The 18,282-nt window shown below is 42.7% G+C and overlaps 1 protein-coding gene across 48 annotated transcripts; it reads left to right on the top strand.

Annotated features, from left to right (window-relative positions):
• The first annotated feature begins 178 nt into the window (after positions 1–178).
• On the top strand, positions 179–18,208 carry LOC118273279 (uncharacterized). 48 transcript variants are annotated; one of them, XM_050693540.1, is made up of 28 exons: positions 179–501; positions 803–934; positions 1,979–2,067; positions 2,152–2,244; positions 2,495–2,552; positions 4,886–4,984; positions 5,388–6,014; positions 6,186–6,242; positions 6,357–6,470; positions 6,585–6,679; positions 7,347–7,380; positions 7,567–7,595; positions 7,676–7,730; positions 13,268–13,360; positions 13,434–13,559; positions 13,921–13,995; positions 14,269–14,352; positions 14,455–14,595; positions 14,822–14,908; positions 15,037–15,183; positions 15,350–15,415; positions 15,599–15,709; positions 15,794–15,875; positions 15,969–16,087; positions 16,337–16,488; positions 16,771–16,908; positions 16,986–17,253; positions 17,634–18,185. In XM_050693540.1, exons 1-28 carry the CDS (start codon positions 343–345, stop codon positions 18,168–18,170), a joined length of 3,867 nt encoding a protein of 1,288 aa, XP_050549497.1. In that variant the 5' UTR covers positions 179–342; the 3' UTR covers positions 18,171–18,185. The 48 variants fall into 48 exon arrangements, with proteins under 48 accessions (XP_050549497.1, XP_050549465.1, XP_050549493.1 ...); XM_050693508.1 differs by having other exon boundaries at positions 6,300–6,470; XM_050693536.1 differs by having other exon boundaries at positions 6,186–6,299; positions 6,414–6,470.
• The last annotated feature ends 74 nt before the right edge of the window (positions 18,209–18,282 follow it).

Raw genomic sequence — 18,282 nt, 5'->3', positions numbered from 1 at the left:
CTCTTAATAAAATCGTTTGATATAAATTGTTTCTTTTTTCACATAAAAGTAAAAGATTTGCGATAAATCGGATAATTTCATCAAGAAGACTGCAACAAGAAGAATGTGATCCAACTGCAACAAAACTTTTTGGTCGAAATATGAACATAAAACATTTGGTACTGGCCTTCCTTTCTCCTGTTCTTGTTTAATTGTTCTGTCAGTTACAAATATAAAACGTCATGGAACAAACGCAAGAAAAAAAGCGTCAGCCTATCTGAAGTGATGGAACCTTATTTTCGCTCATTTTTTACAATGCAACAGCATCTTTAGATACACGATTTAATATCAATTTATTTCATAATGGATCCCGGTGTGGGGGAGTGTGAGTTAGCCGAGAGGGACCCGGGGTTGTGCGTGTGCAAGGAGGGACCGACACTCGACATCCTCAAGGACATTCAGCGTCTGTATGAGGAGAAGTTGGAACAGTTAGACAGGGCCTGTGGCATTACTAAAATGCAGGTCAGATGTTTGAGTATTTGGGTCCAATGTAGACAGCGCATTCAGTCTTAGGTGGGCAGGTGGCTGTTGCTCCACGCCCCACTGACCAGAACTTCTGTTGGCCAGAACCTCTAGGTTTTCACATAACTGCACCTCATAAATTTGTAGAGGGACATGTGGCGTTTCGGTGACGACTAGATTGTAAAACTTTAGTTTCCCTTACATAATTTAACTATCTAAATTCTCTGGACATCCAGGCGAGTTTAGAAAAGGTAATTTATTTCAACTGAATCATCATCAATGCTTCATTATTCCACGACAGCAACAAGTGGATCTACTTCGGTCCTGGGTGAGTGACCTGGTGGGCCAGAACACACTGCTGGCGCGGGCTGTGGAGGAGCTGGAGACGGAGGCCACCACCAAACTTATGATGGAACGCCAGAAGAACAGCGAGGTATGCACACATGGAGATAATAAATAAATATAGGTACCTAATAATGCATTCTTTTGCTGTTAATGGGATCTCTTGATCCACTTTTCTTTGCACTAGTGTTACCCATCCCCAAATAATGAGTATTATTAAATAAAAGACGTCGATTATATCTTCATTAAATGAAAAAAAAGATAATTAGGTACTATAGGTAATCTTGTTTGTAGGTATCTGCTTAAGTTACCAATGTTTTCATTGCGTTAGTTGATTCGTTTTGAGGTTGTTGAACTATAGTCTCGAACACCACCTGATTGGGCGCCGGAACCTATGTTAAGTAGTTGCTACACATTTACATTTCGGGAGCTACTGAGTATTCGGAGAAAGGCTAGCAGAAGTAGAGAGTAGAGTAGGCAGTATGTTTCAGTCTACTAACATTGCGGCTTGGTGTCGGTCAGGTGGTGTCCGAGCTCCGCGCGGAGTGCTCTGCGTTGCGCGGCCGCCTCGTGCGCAAAGACTCGGACCTGCGCGGCCTGCTGGAGGTGCTGCGCAGGCTCCGGGAGAACGACAAGTGCACCCTCGCCGGGATACAGTTCTCTGAAGTCACCGAATCTGATATCTTCGGCTCAGTCGAATGGTAAGTCTTGATGATACTTTGTTTCGTAAATATCTGTCTGTTTGTTGAATAATGTGTGTACGCTAAATGTTTGGCACCGTCCTACAGGCGACCGAACAAGATGGAGCGCGGCGACTGGAAACCACGCAGCTACAAACAAGAGACGAATCGATATAAAATCAGTCGGCATTACAGAATAACATAACTCTCTATTATTGTATTATTTTATTTTTTATCTACTATTGTATTTTTTGGAGAATAATTCCATTATATTGTATTAACATCAAGTCTACTGTGTTTTTCTTTTCACCTTTATCATGTGATTGCAGTAACAATATTTCGTAGACATACTAATTATGTTTTCTGATCTTGAAACGACTGCACTTGGCAATAGAGCTTAGAATGTTGTAACATGTTACTGATATAAATATATCAATATTGTGACGTTGCTACAGAGAGGTTCGAAGAACATAATATGCAGCAAAGTATCGGAACTGAAGCTGTTAAACGAGTCGCTGCACAAGGAGAACATGGCCAAGGAAAGGTAACGTGGAGGTTGTACTGGCAGGCTACTACTTAGGTACCAACGTATGCTTATAATAATAGTTCCCGTGGTCCCTGATTACAGAGAGATAAGACAGCTGAATAAAGATGCTCAAGCATACGAGCAGACCATCATGAACCTTAGGAAGGAGATGTCAAGCTGCAAGTATCACAGGCCGTGAGTACTTGCCTCCCACCTGCCACCGCGGCGCGTCACATGACGACAGAAATAGTGCCCTGCAGCAACATCCTGCGATAGATATCACGCGCGCGACAGATGAAATCCGGGAAACAAAAATACTTTATAGGAACACATAACATTTGTCTTTTTTATGTCGTTCGGTTGACAATATTTATTGGTTGAAATAGTTATGGCACGATATAGCGGCAGGTGCTACTAATGTTTCGCTGGGTTTCCCTGTCCGTAGAGAGGTGCCGAAGAAGGATGCCGAGGTGATGGCCGGCATGTGCTGCACGGGGACTGAGGTACGGACTTACTATTCACTTCAATATAAAGCTCGTTTAATTCGGTCCAAACACATGATACTCACGTTTTTATATTAATACTTACAGTCCAAGTAACATCTTTTTATCAGTAGATAAACCCCAATCCCTTTCAATGGTCGATACAAGCCTTTGCAAATAGCCTAATATTGAATTGGCCCATTTATGGCTAGTAATAATATGTAAATGTAAAGTATCCCTGTATGTGCATGTTCATGTGGCTGACTTAGTGTGGCGAGTGGGAGCCGGTGAAGGACATCAGCGAGCTGCTGCGCCACGAGACGCTCAAGTACCAGGAGCGCATACAGAAGATGGAGACCAACCTCAAGGTCTGGTATTCCCCATTTAAGTAGTAAACAATGAGTTTTTGACAAAATCTTCTTCGAATGCCTGTGTCAAACTGTTTTTATATTTTTAGGATAACTAAACGACCAGAAATTCTTACTTACTTTATTGTTATGATGATGTGGCTGTATGTATGAATGTGATGAAAGCTGATAAAAACTCGATACGTATTTAAAAAAGATGAGTGTGCACTTGGATGTATATTAGCAGTTGTTCTCCGTAGTCAAGCAGCGACAATATCCGCGCGCTGCGCAAGGTGAACGTGACGCTGTCGGAGGAGATGCACGCCATGCGCCGCGTGTGCGCCGCGCTCGACGAGCAGTGCCGGGACGCCAACATGCGCGCGCTCTTCAAGGACGACATCATCAAGGAGATGCGGCGGCAGCTCAAGCTGGCCAAGGCCAAGGTATCCTCCGACATTGGACTGTTTACCTACCTAGTCGTGTGCTCACGCCTGGTTTACGCTGCAGCGTGATATGAATTTCGCAGATAAAGGACAACTCGGAAGTGACAAGCCTGAAGTCGAAAGACTACGTGAGCGGCGACGGTGAGTGTCCGCACGGGTCGTCCGTGTCGTACGACTCGGTGACGATCGCATGCGTGCGCGCGCAGCCGCGGCGCAAGCGCGACGTGCCGCTGCGGGAGACCGCGCTGCGGCCGTACGACTGTCGGACCAACATCAACCTCTCCAACGATGAATCCATCAATATCGACTAACCTCTTTATTATTATTCTTACGGTTTATCCTATTAAACGTACGTTTAGTTAAGATTTTTGACTTTGCAGCAGTTTTAGAAGAAGTTTAGTAGAGCTTAGACAGTTAGCTCCATTAAGCACTAGCGGCAATCGCGCGGCTAGCCGCTTTTCCAACCGTGCTACAACTGCTTCGGTACCCGCGTCCGGCGATACGAATCGCCTAGGCCGGCTACCGCTGGCCAACCGCTAGTGCGTAAGGGGCCTAATAGACCTATTTTGTAGATGTGTTTATTTATGTTTACTATTGTTTGTGCTCGACTAAGGCAAATTATATGAAGTTGTAATAAAATGTAACGATTGTCTAAGTGCTGTTACATTTCAATAAGTAAGCGTCTTTGAGTAATAACTATCATTAGTTAAACTAAATTCTAGTTGGTTGCCGCAGGTAACCTACAAATTAATGTTTAAGGTATTTTATAGGAAATCTAATGGTTTTGCGAAGAGACATAAGCTACAGGTATCTTCCATAATTTATTATGTGTCTTCTATAATATAAGAAATAATATATAAATAGATACCTTCGACAACTGTCACTTGGTAATGTATAGTACTACGGTATGTTGGTTACCTGACATACATCGATGTCGTTGGATCTCCACCTACTGTACGATGTGTTCAAATAATGAAGTATCTACCAGAACATTTAGAAATACTTATTTAACAACAATGTTAGGCAGTCAGGAGAATTTTCTAATTTAAATTGAGGTAAGTAAGATTCAGTTCTCTAAATTCCAAAACCAACAGTCGTATCTGTTACAAGATTTTTTAAATTGGTGCCTGAATATTGTTCTCGTTGACTCTAATTTATTTTATTTCATTAGTTTATTATTTACCAAGTGTTCACATCTACAGTAAGCAACTGGCAAGGTAAGACAGTCCACAATATTAACCAACACTTTGATCATTATATAAATTTATAAGCAACGGGCGTTTGTTAAACTGATTTACTCCTCAGTATCTTGTGTTTGGACCGCTTTATTATTCATATTTGTATTCCTCACAATTTAGCCTGGGTTTGAAAATAAATGGGTACTTATAGAACGAAATGATTTTAAAGTAATATGCAGAATACATTGGGTTTTTATTTAGTATGTACGTTATGAATGCTGACTTTAATGAAATTAAAGTAAATTATGGCAGGTACAGTTGTGAACAGTGGTTGTATGTAAAAAGAGTCGCTATTGTGAATTTATTTATTTATTTTGTTTGTGAAGTGCCCTGGAGCTGAGCCGAGGACTTCGACTCCTAACGTGAGCTGCGCGCCGCTGTGCGGGGTCGCCTCGTCCACGCCAAACATATCCTTCATAGAAAGAGTGCGTTTTATTTTGTTTCACATCTCGCTTTGATGTCCGTCCCGTTAGTGACTCAGGCTGCAATTAACCGTGGCGAATGCTCAGTCAGAGTGTCTATAATTATGTATAGTTACACGGTACTAATTATAATATTCATCCATTCACGCGTAATGTACCTACGCTACCTACTTCGATGTGTGACTAGTGTTTTATAAGTATGGTTTACCCATGTAAAACAGTAAACAGTACCATATTGCCGTAGGGTTCTCCAAACGCATTAGTTGAACTAGTCATCTTTTAATGGGCATCTATGCGCGTACCGTCACCAGCAGAATTTCCTCAAATCCATCAACTTTAATAGTTTTTGAAAATCTGGTTATAATCTAAGTTCTAACACTAAAATGTAGTTATCGTTTGTTCACAGTCCTGTTCAGTCTCGGCTCTGGTGTCTGATTCCTCGATAGCAGACCTAGAGTGCCATTTCCAGAAACACAACGCTTCGTTCTCGAAAGACCAGTCAAACAATACTGTCTTCTGCACTCCAAGGGGATCTCTAAAGACTACGCGTTGTAATGATTCCAAGAATTCTTCCTGTCAGGCTTCTCCTAGAGAGTGCTCGTTCGAGTCTCCCCGAGATTGTCCCTGGCAAGAATCAACCCCAGGTTGTCCCCTGCAAGGGTCTCCTCGACGTTGTCCCAACCAAGAGCCCAGCTGTCCGGGCCAGCGTCCTCCACCGTGTCAAAAAGAGCCCAGTTGTCCGGCCCAGCGTCCACCACCGTGTCAAAAAGAGCCCAGCTGTCCGGCCCAGCGTCCACCACCGTGTCAAAAAGAGCCCAGCTGTCCGGGCCAGCGTCCACCACCGTGTCAAAAGTCTGCAGATTCAAGTCGATGCTGTGGAGAAGGTGGCTACCAACGAGGACTATTGAATTTTGCCCAGCGCGAATGTCCCGCCAAGCGAAAAAATAAACAAGATTGTAAATGTAATAAAGACAAGGTTGATTGTAAATGCCATAAAGAAGAGATCTTCTGTAAAAAATGTCATAAAGAGAAGGTGCACTGTAAATGTCCTAAAGAAGAGATCTTCTGTAAAAAATGTCATAAAGAGAAGGTGCACTGTAAATGTCCTAAAGAGGAGATCTTCTGTAAAAAATGTCATAAAGAGAAGGTGCACTGTGAATGTCCTAAAGAGGAGATCTTCTGTAAAAAATGTCACAAAGAGAAGGTCCACTGTAAATGTCCTAAAGAAGAGATCTTCTGTAAAAAATGTCATAAAGAGAAGGTCCACTGTAAATGTCCAAAAGAGGAGATCTTCTGTAAAAAATGTCATAAAGAGAAGGTGCACTGTGAATGTCCTAAAGAGGAGATCTTCTGTAAAAAATGTCATAAAGAGAAGGTCCACTGTAAATGTCCTAAAGAAGAGATCTTCTGTAAAAAATGTCATAAAGAGAAGGTCCACTGTAAATGTCCTAAAGAAGAGATCTTCTGTAAAAAATGTCATAAAGAGAAGGTCCACTGTAAATGTCCTAAAGAAGAGATCTTCTGTAAAAAATGTCATAAAGAGAAAGTCCACTGTAAATGTCCTAAAGAGGAGATCTTCTGTAAAATATGTCACAAAGAGAAGGTCGACTGTGAATGTCCTAAAGAGGAGTTTAATTGCGAATGCGTTGAAGAGATATACTTTAACGATGAAGCCAAGAGTTGTTGTTCGAGTCCTAAGTGAGTTACACCCAACTTCCTACCTATATCCATCATGTTACTTATAGTTTTATCCTATCTTTTTTAAGAATGTCTCCCTATATTCTGTAAATCAACGGATTTGAATAGTTTTTACCGAGGGATGAACAGATTTTTTAGAAAGTTTCAAATAGATAATTTGATTAATATATACCGTATGGGGAAACTTCTGATGACTCTAATTTAAACCACATTTGTTATCATCTTAGCTGACAATATACGAGCGTGCATTATTCTCTTTGAGCAAATTTGAACACTTTTTAGAAATATAGCATTGGAACAGCCGCGCATTCCTAGACAACCTCCAATATTACAGCTTTTCTGTGGTCTAGAAAAATTGATCCCACAGAATTGAATACTTGATTAATTTCATCATTTATTATGTTTGAATTTTTTTTTTTTTTACGTTGTAATATTTAGTTGTATTATGCTTCTGTGAACGAGTACCACTTGTAGTTTCGTTTAAATCATATGAGTTATCTCCATACTGTGTACAGTAATATCCATAGTAATAATATCTCTTTCTATGCGATCGTCTAGTTTATTATTTATCTTGAGATTGTAACTGTATAAGCTAGGTGACCGCAAGATGTCACATTTGGAACGTTAACGACTTGTGGAAGTTTTTATATCGTCGACCTGCTTGCAGGAGCTGCTACACCGACCGCTCGGAGGAACGGAGGGTTAGTCCACATTGTTTCAACACGTAGTGAATTTATGCTATATTTAAGTATTTTAATACTTGTTTAAACAATGCCCGTACATACTACTCTCCCTTGGATGAAATAATATTCGTGATCGAGAACTCTAGTAGCTTATAGGTAATCTATTATCGACAAAAAATGACTTTAAGTATTTATTTCTTTTAGTGCAACCAAACGCCGTCGGAGTTTTTCTGGTAAGTGATTTATCACTATTTAAGTACACCTATGTGGACCTTGTTACTGTCAGACATTTTAATGTTATGTTTTGTTTTAGCCAACTACGGAAAGGCCTGAACTGTAATTCTTGCACCAAGATGAGAAACCTAAAGGTGAACCAACCAAATACTATGGAAACAATTAAGATTTAGAAATAGCTACCTACTATATTCAGAATATTTTGCTAATTATGCACAAATTCCAACTGTCTCGTTGGTCGAGTGGTCGCAAGTGCAACTGCCGAGCAAGGTGTCTCTGGTTCGATTATCGGAACGGGGAAAGAATTACTAGGCCTTTTCTGGTTTTTCGAAAACTTCTCATTAGTAATATGGTGTCTAAAATTGTGTCCGGTATATGGCAATAGGTTCCCAGTTACATAGGACTTAAAAGCGTGATGAAAATTGAGTGTACATTGTGCAGTGTCAATACGTGCCGTAATATGCACTTCTACCGATCCGATATGATTCCGAACTATCTGTATTGAAGTTGATACTTTATTCGACACAGTAGTGGTGAGTGGTGACGTAGGTACAGGATAAACAAACGAACCGGTACGATGTTGCTACTGCCTTGTTCAATCAGTTATTTGTAACAGTTGTAACTCGTTCGTCCATTAAAATCGGTGTTGCGTTCCTTATCCGACGCTAACGACATAATCCCGATAATCCCGAAGTGTTGGTCTATGTTTATCCCGTGTTGTGACGAAACGAGCGGACGTCGCCGTCGGAAACCGCTCGCCATGCGATCTTTTTAACTAATGAACTACCTGCACACTTTACAGGGTGATTCTTTTACAATCATGTGGATTTTTCTGGAAACAAAGTTCTATTGATTTGTTCTAAACAAACATAATCCGTTTTTGAAGGAACCCATGCTGTCTTTTACTTGTTTATTGGTTATACCTCAAATAGTAATCTGTACGTTTACTTCTGTTTTTTTCTTGGTTCTGGATAGGTTGACAAGTTTTCTTGTAACGTATTTATCTTTGAATTAATGTCTCTGTAATGAGACGTAGCAAAAATATGTTTACATATTTAATTAAGTTAATAATATATGAAACACGCTGTCTCCCTAACGGGTGCAGCTTTGAGAATAAAGAACAAAGTGGGCCACCGCCACCGTCCCTTCAAAAATGACTATTTACGAGGATTCTAAATATATCGCGTGCACCGTCGCCGGCGCATCCATTCCCGTGCAGAGCGCTGCGTACGCGCACGTTGTAGTATGTTGTAGACTGTTTGTCAATAAAGTTGTTGTGCAGTGTAACATGATGTTCAATGGACTCTTGATGTGCGGGGACTCGGACGCTAGTGATGTTACCAAAGTAAGTGTTTCTAGTGTTGTGCCGTTGTTATCCAGCTAACACATTGAGCGATGGATCTGGTTGGCAGGTTTTGTTTTTTGATTATGGTTGATGGTGAACGGGTAATGTTTTGAGATTGCCGTGAAATAACACGAATTGTACGAATTTGTTGGTGTTTAATTCATAAAACATATTATAATGCTTAGTTCCAGAATGGATAGGCTTATATAGGTGTACCTATCTAATGGGTACATGCAAATCTGTTAGTTTCTACTTGTTAGATTTTTCGTACTTTTTGGCAATTAATTGTCCAAACCATTTGCTCAGGAACATGGTTAAATTAGCGTTTATTTTGATTTTTCTGGGAGGATCGAAGCAGCTTTGCTTTAAAGTGTATTAACGTTTTTGTTTTATAAACATTTACGTATTTCTCACCAGTATACTCGATTAGTTTCCAACCACTCCAAGAGCTTATAATTACGAACCTAAATCCTCTGGATTCCAGAAACAGATGTGCTTTAAGTTACATCTAAGGTCCTAGTTACGTTCCGTTGAATGATCATAAAAACAATAGGGATGATGACGGAGTGTGAAAGTTAAAAATCTATTTAGTCCGACAGTTAAGTAATGAAAAAATATTAGACACGTATTTTTTTATTTTGCCATACCTATATGATAATAATACTTGGATGATATGAATAAAATTTTAGGAATGGGACCAAATACGTAATCTCTACGTATAAAAACTACTTAGAACAACTACTTAGAACAACTACTTAGTCACGCGATATTGCAAATCGATAAATCGAAAATATGTGTTTAATATTTTCAAATAATCTTCCAATAGTCATCTTCCCTATTATATTATAGACTGAACATTATGGAAATAACAACACAACACCTTCAAGAATGTTATAATTTAGAAGATACCTTCCACAGTTTACGTTTACAACGTGTAATTTTTACGAGCATACACATTCTGAACTAGTAAATAAAACACGACCGGCGCCGTTCCATTCTCTAGCCCCACAGTCGTTACTTGAGTAGGTAAACCCAGTGGCGTAGCGTAGTGGGGGCGGCAGGGGTCGGCCAACCCCGGGCGGCACTTTTTAGGGGGCGGCAAAATTAAACAATAAATATTTTGTGAATATTTCAACAATTTTATATTTTTTCGCAACTAGAGATCGGAGAAAGTAGTGATAGTGGGGATGGAACCTTTAGCGAGTGGTCCTGCCCCGAGAGGGAACCTTTAGACAAAGTCGACTGTACAAATTTGGACCGATTAAAATGAGCTTACTCTTTAGGCGTATTCCCGAAATCATGGAAGACGGCCTTGGTCCACCCGATCCCTAACAAAGGCCATAGAACAAATCCGTCCAACTTCAGACCGATAGCCATAACTTCCCTCTTTTCGAAAACCTACCGCCTGACGCAGGTGCTTACCGGACACGGGAGTTTCGGTAGGTTCCTGTTTCTGATTGGGCGGGTGTCATCACTGCGAAGACCGCCCGGAAGACACGGTTGCGGTCTGCCCTGCGTGGGCTGAAAACCATCGTGTCCTCAGGAAATGATCGGCGACGGCGACCTCTCGCGTCCAGCTTTGGTTCAGGCCATGGTGCGGAGCGAGGGGGACTGGGATGCCGTCTCCTCCTTCTGCGAAGCAGTCATGCTGGCTAAGGAGGAGGCGGGACGCGTGAGGGAACGAACCTCCTCAGGCCCCAGCTAGACGCGAAAGATTTGACTCCGGGCGTCGGGGATCGCGGGACGATCTCCGGCCACCATAAGTGCGGGTCTGCGGACGGCGAGTGAGGGTAGCTCGTCGCCCGACCAGAACCACCCCGTGCGTGCGGCGTTGCGTTCCGCGCGCGCCTCAAAGTACGCCATCAGATCACCACAGATGGGGCCCAGTAGGGCTGATGCTAATCCGGAGCTGCAGACTACCTAGCGGGTTTACCGGGGCTCCGGTTCGACAAGCAGGAGTAGGAACGGGGTGGTTTTTTTAGTCAGTAAGAGTCTGACACTCCCTCTTGCCTTGCCCTGGCGAGAGAAGTCATTGGATGATTTTCCCCCTGAGAAAAAATCCGGTTGAAGCGTTGGTAGTTAGCTTGGACGTGGCGAAATCCTTCGACCGGGTTTGGCATAAAGCGCTTCTTTCGAAACTTTCTTCCTATGGGCTTCCCGAGAAATTGTGCGAAGTCTGTCTGCAAGGAAGCACGTACCCTGCTTCCTTGCAGACAGAAGCATTAAGGTCGTTGTCGACGAGGAATGCTTCGACTCTCTGTCTGTAAACGCAGGTGTCCCTCAAGGCTGCGTGCTACCTACCTTGTTCCTCCTCCATATCAATATATGTTGCAAATCAGCGGCATTCATTGTTATGCGGATAACAGTACAGGTGATGCCGAGAACCGAAACAGACTTGTGTCTGAAATCGAGACTTCTTTGCGGAGAATCTCAGATTGGGGTGAACTTAATCTGGTCCAGTTTAACCCTACTAAGACACAGGTCTGCGTGTTTACCGTTAAGAAACTGCCGTTGGTCGTCTCACCTCAGTTTCAAAGTACCCCTCTGACTGCCTCAGCCGGTATTGGAAATCATCCTATGACTTTTCCCGCCTTACTAAAAGCCACCCCGTTTCTACTCCTACTTTTCGAGCCGCAGCCCCGGTATTGGAATTGAAATACTTAGCATCAACATTTCAAACGACGTCCAGTTCCGTGGCCATCTAGAGGATAAGGCTAGTCTCAAAAAGCTTGGTGTGCTCAACAGATCAAAGCAGTATTGCACTCCAGCCTGCTTCTATATAATAAGGCGCAGGTTCAGCCCCATATGGAATACTACTCTCATCTGTGGCACCCCAGTACCAGGTTCATCCTCTAGAACGCGTTCAGAGGCGTGCGAATCGGATTGTTGAGTGTCAGGAAATTTAAAACCGACTTGACACTTTGGCAATGCGTAGAGATGTAGCTTCGTTGTGCATTTTCCATCGCCTATACCGCGGGGAGTGCTCTGATTCATGACTGTTCTTGCCGAAAAGTTCTCTATTATGAATGTATGTAATGTATAGTATACATTAAATTAAAATACCTAAATAAGGGGGCGGCAAAATTGTCTTCCGCCCCGGGCGGCCGATACTCACGCTACGCCACTGGGTAAACCCATTTCAGAAGGAGCTCTCACGACCACCTTTGATCAATTTTATCGCGACCTCAATTACGAATATTTGGCTTTTAACTATCGTACCCTTTTTAACGATTTCCTGCTCGGCTATGTATAGGCATGCGTTGGAGATATATTGGCCATCTTTATCGCTGATGAGATGATACTCGTTTGATGGCGAGTTTGTGTATAAACAGAGTTTAATTGCTAGCGCTGGCTACTTAATTAACTTTGATACTTTTTAATGGTGTGAGTGGAGCATTTCTATGTCTTGCATATGACATATGAGTAGTTGTCAAGGATTTAGATACCAGTGTATGTAAGTGTCCCCTGAATACCTTAAGGTAATCTGACATGTGTTTTTCCTGGTTCCGTGAATGAGAAAAGTGAGGGAATGTGAATTTCGGAGCTGCGGACTACCTAGTAGGTTTACTGGGGCTCTGGCTCGAAAAGCAGGAGTAGGAACAGGGTGGATTTTAGTCAGTAAGAGTTTGATATTCCCTGTCGATGATATTCCCCCCACCCCCTTAAAAAAATCAATGTCTGAGAGTCTGTGCTAATGTTACTTACAAGAGAGATTAACTCGTTAGGTAGCTGAATAGTTCCATAGCAAAGGAGATTCATTTCAAAAGGTCTTGTAGTTTCATGAAAGAATTGCTGTAGATAAATATTACTTCTAGTTGAAAGTAATGACAGTATCTAATAACTATCCGCAGCTGAAATGTATCGTAACATTCTTCATGTTTGTAGTATGTAACGCGTCAGTTTAATTTTACACAGCGCAGTTCACGCATCGTATTGAACGAGTGTGCGTAAAGATAAATAAATAAATACCTGAACATATGGTATTAATCATGTTCAGTTCGGATAGAGGGTGTTTTGAGCAGCTGTGTACGTTTTTTGTGACGGAGAGAACCGAAGCCATCGAATCAGAATGCGCCAAGTTTAAGACAAAACAGTGTGTTTGTGTAAAAACAGAGTGTAGGACTTCACTACACTCCGGGTGGCCATTATCATCGTATATTCGTAATTGTACATTATTTGCCATCGTTGTAGTTTTTACTTAGATAAGCATATTAACAATTCGTCATCATCATCGTCAGCCCGCTTATGGCCACTGCTCGACATAGACAAAACAAAAATAGTTAAGGAAGACGCGTTAAACTAATATTAAATTTAATACCTCAACAGGACAGTGGCGCCACCTGCAGTCTAATTGACAGTTCAAACGCAACTTGCGACGCGTCCTTCTATCACAGTAAACTACTAGCTACTCTACAGATAGTAAGTAATTCTGTATCCAAGTAGCTACTTATAATTTATTTTATTTCTTTACTAAATACCAAATTGCTAACAGTTGCAGAATAAAGAGGAAACTATAGGAGTGCAGGCGGACAGTTTAGCAGTGGCCGAGGAACGCATCGCTACGCTCACAGACCGCGCTAATGAACTGAAGAAGGAGCTTGACAGGAAGACCAAGGAGGTAAGGTCCAGGATGCTTTTATCCCCGTATGGGTACTGTACAGGCATAATGTCTGGAAAAGAGATTTATACAGTTCTCTATATGTGGACACTTAACGACACGTTTGGTTTTAATCAACCTATAAGTGTTTTTAAAGTGAATGAATGAGTTTAGGAGTGATTGCAAACTTGATTGGTTATAAGTATGTATCTTCTCTCGTGTCAGTTAAGATGCTTAAAACGTTACGTGCAAAAGTGGTCTAGAAATTTATTTCCTGGTAATTTTACTATAATATCTCTGTTCAGCTCTGAATTAGCCATTTGTTCGGTTAATATTAACTTGTATTTCCAAAGAGAAATAATGATAACAAACATGTCTCCAGAATCAGACTCTGCGCAAGATTGCAGACTGCTGCAAGGTTGTGAAGCATGACGTGTGTGTCGTCACAGACAGGCCGGTGAGTGAACTCTCAGTTAAACATCCATTGCAATTTATTAATAAACTTTACTAAACGGCTAAATAAAATATTTATAATAACTGTATGTTTATAACGGTACTAATTCAGCTTTTTATTTAACGAACATAAACCTAATTTAAAATAATAAAGACTTATACCTACCTACAATAAATGTGTCTCAACTCTCGCGTTTTTCTTTTAATTATCATTTTCTTAAATCGCAAAATACCTGTTTGGATTATTGGTGTCATGATGTACTTGGAATCATTCTAGATGGAAGATCAGAGAGCAATAGTGACCACTTTGGAGAACAACTTGAGTGTCATAGAGGAACTTTACAGGGAATGCTTTTACGAGGTAAGTCTCTTTACTCGTGGCCTTGAACACCTAAATATCATCAGTTCACTATGATCCCCAAATAGGTGCTTTGTACAATTACGTTTTATTGTTAATTTACAGACTGCGAAACAGGAGAACTTAATAGAAATGCTTCGTAGTTCGTACTTGGATGTGCGCCTCATGGAGAAACAGAAAGCAGATCAAATCGGGCATCTACAGACTGTGATAGATAAGCAGAAATGGTCGATAGATAGATACCAAGTATGTATAATTTATGTTATAGCCAAGTTCCTCTACATTTTCGAGAATAATTTGCCTACTTAAATAGGTACTTACCTAATGTCATTTCAAAATGAAAGATTTATTTTAAGGATATAATTTGACACTTGCTAGATGGCGCTACTGAAGCGTAAAATCCTATTGGTTCATTCACTGTACTGGACGTAGACTGGTTTTACTGGAACCTCTGCTTCTGTTTATATTACAGGACATTGCATCAGAAGTGGATGGTTTGAAGACGGAGATATCGAACTTTTTGAACAGTACCACGTCGACCTCGACGAACCACGACTCGGTAGATATCTACTAACAATGCTTTATGATGGCCGTACTAACAAGATAAAGAAAATCGAAGCTTTCTATTACATTTATTGTGTTAAATAAATACGTTTGCAAGTGGTTGTTCTGTTTGATTGGCACCAGGGTATGTGGGAGCGTAGTGAGGACTCGTTGACGTCAGTACCAGCCGTGCAGGACGACCTGCAGGACCTCACGGAACAACTCCTGCGTCTGCAGGACTTGCTCGCTGTAGGTGACGAAGGATTAACTTACCCACATTACAGTGACCAGGTCCTTTCCTTTGCCTAATCCTTTCTGTCTTTTCTTTACTAGATTTTTAACTTTTATTCTCTATATACATTGGAGTTGGTTGACCTGCTAGTCATTGTACAACAGCTTATTGTTTTTGAATTGATTTGTATTTTATTTTGTTTAATTTATTTTTTATTTTTTTTAGCTTGAATGCTCTTGTGGTTTGAAGGAGGAAAATATAAAGCTAAAGAAAGAAGCTGAGGGACTGCGTGTGAGTATCAATGATGATGTTCACTAATTGTACATTCAATGCTTGTGTAGTTGTATCTACTTTGACACATTTCTATTTTTTTGATACATGCTGGTTTGCCCTCTCCGTTTGGTCCGTCATTTGTTCATTTCTTCGGGGGTCCACTCTTCATATCACATTAATATAATATTCTATGTACTGCAGATAAAAATGGGCGATCTGCAACAAAAGCTATGTAGCTTGGAAGGCGTGCTCGCACTCAAGACCGAAGCAGACCTGAAGTACCAAGCAGAGATGGAGATGAAACATCAAGAAGTAAGTGCAGATATCTAGACTAAAACCGTTTGTATACCTGCCTTTAGGAAAGCTACTAGATTATATGCATGACATTGATTTCAGTTATCAAAAATACGGGAGGAATTGGCTCGTTCGCAAGAAGACACGTGCGAAGCTATGTCTATGCAGCTGAGACGCACTAAAGGTGCGTAATACTCGTACTACTTAATAATTTAGCTACTTATTTTGTATCTTATTGCATTACACCAAAATCAACCTATTGCATTAATCTGTGTAGCGTTATTGGATGAGAAGACAGAATTGATAAACCAACTCAAACAAGAGAATGAGTGTCAAGCGGAGAAGATACAGAGCCTTCAGGAAGAACTGGATAAAGCGGACAGTATTATAAAAGAGGTGAGAGTTTAAAGTAATGTACACATTTGGGTGTGTACTTCACCAAACTTCTATACTAAAGTGTGTGTGGATGCAAAGAAAGAAAAAAAGACGATATCTCTTTCTCTTATATTGGGAGGAATGATATGATAACTTAGTATGGGAAATAAACACACAACGATATTCAATACAAACGTTGCAGTTTGCAATAGTAACAACTTAGCTCATAATTATTTGCAAAGTTTTCTTAATTTCGTGTTGTGCGCACAGAACTGCAAGATGCGCAGCGAGGTGTCGTACCTGAGCGCGCAGGTGGAGCTGTGGCGCGCGCAGCTCGAGGACTCGCAGCGACACGTGTGCGCGCTCGACCAGGAACTCGCCCGGACGCGCGCGCACACGCAGCAGATCGACGCCTGCTACAGGTACTACTAACTAATTATTTTAATTGTTTACAAACAGTTTCTAACCCGATATACCATACCCAGTTTCTAGACCTAAAATAAGCCCTTGTTTTACACGGTTACATGCTACAGTCGTAGCTGCTGTGCCTACTTCGTAGCATGCACATCGTAATGCGTAGCAACTTTTTGCCGTTACTAATGTTTAATCTCGTAAGCGTGCACACCGTCCACTCAACTGGCCACAAGGTGACAGTTTACAAAGTCCACTACTTAGAATGCGTACGTGCCCGCGATGTGTTGCAGAGAGAAGGCGAGTGCGGTGGCGGAGCTGCAGGCGCACCTGGAGCAGGCGTACGCGCGCGGCGCCGCGCTCTGCGGGGAGTCGCGCCGCGCCGTCGGGGCCGTGCGCACGTGGATGCGCAGGATGAGGGACAAACACAGGTACACACCTTGTTACAACTTACACATAGGTACATCTGTAGCCACAACTGGTAACACAACACACAATGTATTTACAGAGAACAAGAAGCGTTACTCAAGGAGAGGGACGCTCTGCTGGAGATACTTCAGCGTCGCCTGGAGGAGCAACAGAGCGAGTCCCACGTGTGCCCCACCTGCGAGAAGCTGGCGCCGTGCTCCAAGTGCCAGTCCAGCAGAGACGACCGCAGCTTCACATCCAAGCCCAGGAGCCCGCCCTGCTGCAGCGCCAGTCCCAGCGAGATGCCGAGCTGTTCCTCCACTCCTCCGGCATGTCGAGTGTCGAGGAACAAAGAGGCCGCTGCTAAGGTGTGTTACAATTATGTAAATACTTTTTGGATCATAACTAACTTTGGAGTAATGGGTGACAGGCCAAGATGGCCGGCGATCTGGAACCGACATGGATATTGTTAGGATCGTGAGTTACCGTGGATGGTTGCGATTCTGATCTTCCAACTATCTAGCTATTTGAAATATTGACGTGTAAAAGTGTTATTTTATAATCTATTTACAGAAATAAATATCATTTATCATCATTTATCATTTATCATTTATCCCGATTGTTGGAAATCTTTTGCTTTCAATTGCAAATGGCGGACTGTTCTGTTCGGTATGGTGAACTATAGGACCATTAGTTCACCTTGTAATGATGACGATAATAATTTAACTGTACCTATGTGTATGTGCAGCGCTGCAAGGCGTGGATGTGTGACACGTCCGTCCAACTGCCGGAGCGGCGCGAGTCGGGCAGCGACGCCCCCCCGCGGGCCGCGTGCTGCGGGCTGCGGGGCGCGCGCCACGTGCGGCTGAGCCGCGCTACGCTGCAGCTGCAGCCGGGCCCCGCCAGCCCGCGCCGCTCCCCGCGCCAGCTGCAGGCCGCCAGCCCCAGCGCGAGCTGTGCACCCGTGAAGATGCCATGCGTGGGGCCAAGTTCAAGCTGTGCGCCCGTAGAGTTGCCCTGCGCGGGCCCCAGTTCCAGTTGTGCGCCCCTGCAGCTGAAATGTGCGGGCTCTAGCCCCAGCCGCGCGTCCCCGAGCCCCGGGCGCCGGGCCTCACAGCTGCAGAGCCCCGACTGCGAGTGCCAGTCCCCGGGCGTGGCGCGGCGCTGCCCGGGGCGCGCGGTGTCGCCGACGGAGGAGCTGCTGCAGCGCGTGGAGCAGCTGTCGGACGCGCTGGCCGACGGCAGCCGCCGCTGGGGGCGGGGGCGGGGGGCCGCCGCCGTCTGACTCGACTCGAGGATTCATACGATACTTGATGAAGTTATCTAAGTCATTAATTTTATTGTCACCTACTCCACGCGGTAGTGCGTACGTACTAGCTGTCCTGACAGAAAGACCG

Source organism: Spodoptera frugiperda, chromosome 1 (assembly GCF_023101765.2).
Source record: "Spodoptera frugiperda isolate SF20-4 chromosome 1, AGI-APGP_CSIRO_Sfru_2.0, whole genome shotgun sequence".
In the NCBI taxonomy this organism is placed as follows: domain Eukaryota; kingdom Metazoa; phylum Arthropoda; class Insecta; order Lepidoptera; family Noctuidae; genus Spodoptera; species Spodoptera frugiperda.
This window is presented reverse-complemented; position numbering and strand designations above follow the sequence as displayed.

Excerpts from the sequence above, each read along its gene's own strand:
- LOC118273279 (XM_050693341.1), top strand. The coding sequence starts at position 343 with ATGGATCCCGGTGTGGGGGAGTGTGAGTTAGCCGAGAGGGACCCGGGG. Across the intron at positions 7,731-13,267 it reads CCAAGATGAGAAACCTAAAG|GACAGTGGCGCCACCTGCAG; the intron begins GTGAACCAACCA and ends ATACCTCAACAG. Across the intron at positions 13,361-13,433 it reads TACTAGCTACTCTACAGATA|TTGCAGAATAAAGAGGAAAC; the intron begins GTAAGTAATTCT and ends AATTGCTAACAG.